This window comes from Psammomys obesus, unplaced genomic scaffold (assembly GCF_907164565.1).
Source record: "Psammomys obesus unplaced genomic scaffold, mPsaObe1.curated_primary_1811, whole genome shotgun sequence".
Classification (NCBI taxonomy): domain Eukaryota; kingdom Metazoa; phylum Chordata; class Mammalia; order Rodentia; family Muridae; genus Psammomys; species Psammomys obesus.
In genome coordinates, this window is record NW_026596088.1 from 14,064 (window position 1) to 20,404 (window position 6,341).

Below are 6,341 nucleotides of genomic sequence, written 5' to 3' on the forward strand. Positions count from 1 at the left end.
CCTTTTCATGTCTGATTTTGTTGATTTGGGTGGTGTCTCTCTGCCTTTTAGTTAGCTTGGCTAAGGGTTTGTCGATCTTGTTGATTTTCTCAAAGAACCAGCTCTTGGTTTCATGGATTCTTTGAATTGTTTTATTTGTTTCTAATTGATTGATTTCAGCCCTGAGTTTGATTATTTCCAGCCGTCTACTCCTTTTTGGTGTGTCTGCTTCTTCTTTTTCTAGGGTTTTTAAGTGGGCCATTAAGTTGCTTGAATGAGCTGTCTCAAATTTCTTCTTGAAGGCACTTAGTGCTATGAACTTTCCTCTTAGCACTGCTTTCATTGTGTCCCACAAGTTTGGGTATGTTGTGTCTTCATTTTCATTGAGTTCTAGAAAGGCTTTAATTTCTGTCTTTATTTCTTCCCTGACCCAGCTGTCATTTAGTAACAAGTTGTTCAGTTTCCATGTGTGTGTAGGCTTGAAGAATGTTATAGTTAGAGACATATAATCTTCTAGAAGTAGGGCTGTGTTCAGAATTTCTGTCATTGCTGAGGTGACTTTTCTAATTTTTCTTATAACATTTAAATATATTCATTTTAGGTGATTCTATAAACACAGAGGGAAATAGTTTCTATTGCAGATGATGATGTCATGATTTTCTCTTACTGACACTTTACTAACTAACCATGAATTCCTTATTGACTCTGCTCTGCTGAGCGCTCTAGCATGGGGCAGCACTATGATCTGAAAATTTATAACTGATTTTGTGTAAAGGAGCCCAGGGAAAGCTGAAGTTTAACTAAACTTACAGACAGTTTAACAAGACTCAAAAAACTAATTCTGATGTTTCCATCAATTCCCATTTTGTCATCCTGCAATAACCATGAAATGATGAGTGTCTCCCCAAACATGCTGTGTCCCTGGAGACTCACAAAATCACCAAAAAGGCTTTGGTGATTAGCAACAGGAATAATAGTCTCAAGCCTGTGCTTGACTCCCAAAGGAAATTCTGTCACTGAGAGTGGAGGTGAGATGAAGATTGTGAATCTAAGGGAGGTGAGGTCACAGAGCTATGAACCTTTATTTCCAGACTTTTCCCCTTCCCTTTTCCACAGGTGGCTGTTATGTGGGGAACTGCACATAGAGCTCAACATTCTGCATAAGGAAGGAGCCAGGTAAAGACTTTTTCAAACTTTATGGAAGAGCAACAAAAAATGTAAGTGCTTAAGTCTGGACAGTGAATACACTACATGTTTTCATTTAAATTTACATAATACATAAGAATATACCTACTCATGTCTTGTATTTAAATGTCATTGAAAATTCTTTTTTGCAAAGTTTTTCTAAACATGGGGATTCACAAATACAGGCCTTACAGTCCAGTGTTAAAGATTTTAATTCTTTGGGCTCTGTTTGTTTGTGAATGGGTAACTGAGGCCAGTTACACTGTGAGTTCAGGTACAGTCTCCCTTCATGGAGCTTAAGGAGTCCAAGGACAACTTCAGTTGGTCTTCCTTACATAGGTTAAGTTCAGTTTTGCTTCTCTTTCACACAGGATTTCTCACTTTCCTGAAACGCTAAGTACACTAGTCTGGCTGGTGAGTGATCCCAAGTTACTTCCTGTGTCTGCATTTCCAGTGCTTATATCAAAAGTGTATACATTAACATGTATATTGTTGTTCCTGTCCATCTGATGTTTACAGTCATATTGGGCAGATTTTGTGGGTATAGCCACTAACATTCCTTGGAAACACAATCTCACAGCAAATTTCTTCTTTGTTCTCTTTTTTTAATATTTTTTATTTTTATTATTAGTTACATTTTATTAACTCTGTATCCCAGCTGTATCCTGCTCCCTCATTCCCTCCCTATCCCACCCTAGCTCCCTCATCTCCTCCCTGCCCCTTTCCAAGTCCACTGATAGGGGGGGGACCTCATCCCCTTTCATCTGACCCTGTTTTATCAGGTATCTTCAGGACTGGCTGCAAAGTCCTCCTCTGTGGCCTAGCAGGACTGCTCCTCCCTTGTGGTGTGGGGACGTCAAACAGCCTGTTAAGACTCACAACGAAACCTTCGGCAGAGTACAGGGAATCATATGAAAGAAGGGGGAGTTAGTATGACGTGGAGAGGATATGAATGCTCCACAAGGACCAAATATATCTGGGCACAGGGGTCTTTTCTGAGACTGATACTCCACCAAGGACCATGTGTGGATATAACCTAGAACCTCTGCTCAGATGTAGCCCGTGGTAGCTCAGTAACCTATTAGTTTTCCCTAGTAAGGGGAACAGGGACTATTTCTGACAGGAACTCAATAGCAAATTTCTTCTTTTTCTTTTTTTTTAAATCTTTCTGCCACCTCTTCTGAAACACACTCTGTGATTTTACGTGCAAGGCTTGTATAGTTAAGACTGGGAGGGATTGAGGGAGGGAGGGAGGAGGGAGGGAAGGAGGGAGGACTCTGAAATTTATTGGCTGTGGTTGTCTGGTAAAGATGTTCAGCCATGGAAACACAAACACACACACACAATTGAAAAACAGGACAAAGATTTAAAAGAAAAAGGATGTATTGATGAGTTTGGAGGGAAGAAGGAAAGAAAGGGAAAGCAAAAGGATGCAATTCTATTATAATCACAAAAAAATAAAAGAAATGGTATCCTAATGATTGTATAACCACACACCAGCTGTTTATTCATTTGAGCTGTGGATAGGTCTTTACACCTGAAATACAAGTGATTTAGCAGCTAATGACTTCATTTCTATTCCATGATATTATTTTGTGTGCTAGTTTTCATGTTTCATATCTGATTATGACTCTTCAACAATACACATAAAAGTAATTCTGTTAAATTTTTTATTTTGAGAGATACTATGTTTTCTTGCCTGAAACGTTAAAATATATGTGATTCAAAATAAATCTTAGGTTTATGTTGCACTTATCAAACCTAACTTGGACAGAGGCTGTTTTGGTTGATTTAGACTGTATAAAGAACACTTTTTGTTGGATGCCAGGAATTTAGGATGTGGTAGACTTAAATTGCATATCATTTGAACATTTTAAAATGTGGTTGACATACATCATTGCGCACAAAATTATGTGCCAGTCTGTGTTAGGAGTCAGTCTTTTTTCAAAGCTCCAAATTGCCCCAAAAAAACTTTTAAGTTTAGATAATCATTTATAAGTCTTTCTCTGTCCTTTTCTTGGTAATGGTAGGAATGTCAATGTCCATGTAAATGTTTAAGTGAATTAAGAGTCATATGGAGAATACTATAGAATGATTGTCATTTCTGTTCAATTAAACATTAGGAATTCTCTTAATCACATTCAAAACTTAAAAAGAAACACATTATTGAACATACTTGATTTAAATTGATATAATAAATGTGGTTCCACTGTGTACCTTCATTATGAAGACAAATAGTCATTAGAAACTGTCACAATGACTTAAAAAATCAGAAAAGTAGTTACAAACTACTGATTGTTTATACATTGTGAACTTTGTCGTTGAAGACATAATCACAGAGAATTTTGTCAACAATTTCCAACCATGGGAACACCATCAACAATTCATAAAATTCGTGCCTTATTCTCATTCTTAAAAGCTGTTATCTCCTATTTGATCTTTCCATTACATTTTTGTAACTGTATGATGACACTAAACAGTAGATCTCAGAAGAACACTATACATTCTTCCCATTTACCAACTCAACATAATTTTGTGGTTTTCTTTCTGTACAATATTCTGTTGGGTTTTTTAATTAAATTTTTATATTAATTAACTCCCTATCTGTGGACTTGGAGAGGGGCATAGGAGAAGATGAGGGAAAAAGTGTGGGATTGGGAGGGGAGGAGAGAGGGAACTACAGCTGGGATACAAGGTGAATAAACTGTAATTATGCTATTGCTTTTAATCACCTATTTTCATTTGGTGAGAATTCAATTTGGTGATACATTATCTGTGGCTCCTTGCTAATATCTAAGTTCAAAAGAGTAAGCATGTGCGTGTCATATGTATGAGGGGGTTTTGGGTGAGATTTTATTTGAACTCTTTTTCAGTGTAATCTGTTCAGTTTTTAACATGAAGTTATCATTACAGTTTTCTACACTGCTTAATGAAGAATGTTTCTATTTTTTTGAATGTGACTTATAATCAGCTCTTCATTCTAAAGTTAGCAGTCAGCATGAATTCCATTTGAAGTCACTAACCATTGCTTCTCACTGGGTGAAGCACCCATGTTCTCTACACTTACATATCTACAAAATGTAGTGGAAGTTCTATCCATGAATATGTGCGTTTATAGACTCCAACAATTTCACTGAAAGTTATTGATGATGATAAAATGTTTGTTTTGAAACAGATTCTTCCTATGTTGTACATCTTGGCTTGAAAAGCTGCAGTAGAGTGATTCTTGCACACATACGTCCCATCCTAGAAAACTTCAATACATGCTTTGGATCAGAGACATGATGTTGCTGGAATTTAAAGGAAAAATAATTGCTGAATGACAGAATGGACTTTGGAAACATAGTGATAGTAATAACACTCTCACTTCAGAGTGCTCTAGGTCTTCTGGGAAACTTTTCCCTTCTTTTCTACTATTTAATTCTTTACTACAATAAACGCACATTAAAGATCAAAGATATTATTCTGATACATGTGTTCACATCCAACTCACTGATCATTCTCTCCAATGGACTCCCTCATATAATGAGAGCTATTGGGTTGAATCAGTTCTTCAGTGATGTTGGGTGCAAGTTTATTTTATATGTTTATAGACTTGGTAGGAATATGTCCATCACCATCACCTGTCTCTTGAGTGTCTTTCAGGCAATCACCATCAGCCCCAGGAACTTGTGCTGTAATGAATTTAAAATCAAAACTACAAAGTTCACTGACCTGTCCATTTCACTCTTCTGGATCTTATACATGCTATTAAATATTACTTTCCCTGTGTATATATCTACTAAGAGGAATAGCAAAAATAAGACACAAAAGAGAGATTTTCAAATCTGCTACTCTTCGGGCCCTGAAAATATAGTAGACTCATTGTTCACAGCATTTTGTGTACTTCCTGAAGTCCTATTTTCTTTTCTCATTGTATGTTCCAGCACTTTCATGATTATGATGCTTTATAGACACAAGAAGAGAGTTCAACACATCCTCAGCACGCATACTTCCTGCAAAACTTCCCCTGAAAACAGAGCCACAAAGACCATCGTGGTTCTGGTTTGCACCTTTCTCTCTTTTTATACATTCTCTTCCATCTTACAAGGCTACATTGCTCTTTCACATAATCCAAGTTGGTGGATAATGAATATCACACCCATCATTTCTCTGTGTTTTCCTACATTAGGCCCATTTGTGATGTATTGTGATTTCACTGTTTCTAGATTCTGCTTTACCTGGATAAGAAATCTAAAAATACTATAATCTAGTAATACAACTGTAAATTATACTTTCTTATTGATGAAGATATAAGATTTGTGTAATTTGTGTCATTCAAAAGATCAGTGTAAATACAGCTGCCACAAACATGGTTGAGCAAATGTCCTTATTGTGTACTTGAGCCTCTTTTGGATATATGCCTAGGAGTGGTATAGCTGGATCTTGAGGAAGCACTATTCCTAGTTGTCTGAGAAAGTGCCAGATTGATTTTCAGAGTAGTTGTACAAGTTTACATTCCCACCAGCAGTGGAGGAGGGTTCCCCCTTTTCCACAACCTCTCCAGCATGTGTTGTCACTTGAGTTTTTTATCTTGGCCATTCTGATGGGTGTAAAGTGAAATCTCAGGGTCGTTTTGATTTGCATCTCTCTGAGGGCTAAGGATGTTGAGCATTTCTTTAAGTGTTTCTCTGCCATTCTGTATTCCTCTACTGAGACTTCTCTGTTTAGTTCTGTACCCCATTTTTTTAATCGGATTGCTTGATTTGCTGGTTTTTAACTTCTTTAGTTCTTTATATATTCTGAATATTAGCCCTCTGTTAGATAAAGGGTTAGTGAAGATTCTTTCCCAATCTGTAGGCATTCGTTTTGTTTTCATGATGGTGTCCTTTTCTTTACAGAAGCTTTACAGCTTCATGAGGTCCCATTTATTGATTGTTGCTCTTAGAGCCTATGCTGTTGGTGTTCTGTTCAGGAAGTTGTCTCCTGTACCAATGAGTTCTTGGGTCTTCCCCACTTTTTCTTCTAATCGATTTAATGTGTCTGGTTTTATGTTAAGGTCTTTGATCCACTTGAACTTCAGTTTTGTGCAGGGTGATAAGTATGGTTCTATTTGCATTTTTCTACATGTAGACATCCAGTTGGACCAGCACCATTTGTTGAAGATGCTACCTTTTCTCCATTGTATGGTTTTGGCA

General features: G+C 37.0%; 1 protein-coding gene across 1 annotated transcript; it reads left to right on the top strand.

Annotated features, from left to right (window-relative positions):
• Nucleotides 1–4,415: 4,415 nt before the first annotated feature.
• LOC129691518 (vomeronasal type-1 receptor 4-like) lies at nucleotides 4,416–5,412 on the top strand. Its single transcript, XM_055627684.1, has one exon. The coding sequence runs from the start codon at nucleotides 4,492–4,494 to the stop codon at nucleotides 5,410–5,412; it is 921 nt and encodes a 306-aa protein (XP_055483659.1). The 5' UTR covers nucleotides 4,416–4,491.
• Nucleotides 5,413–6,341: the final 929 nt, after the last annotated feature.

What these genes read in the sequence shown, in the direction of transcription:
- LOC129691518 (XM_055627684.1), top strand. Translation starts at nt 4,492, where the DNA reads ATGGACTTTGGAAACATAGTGATAGTAATAACACTCTCACTTCAGAGT.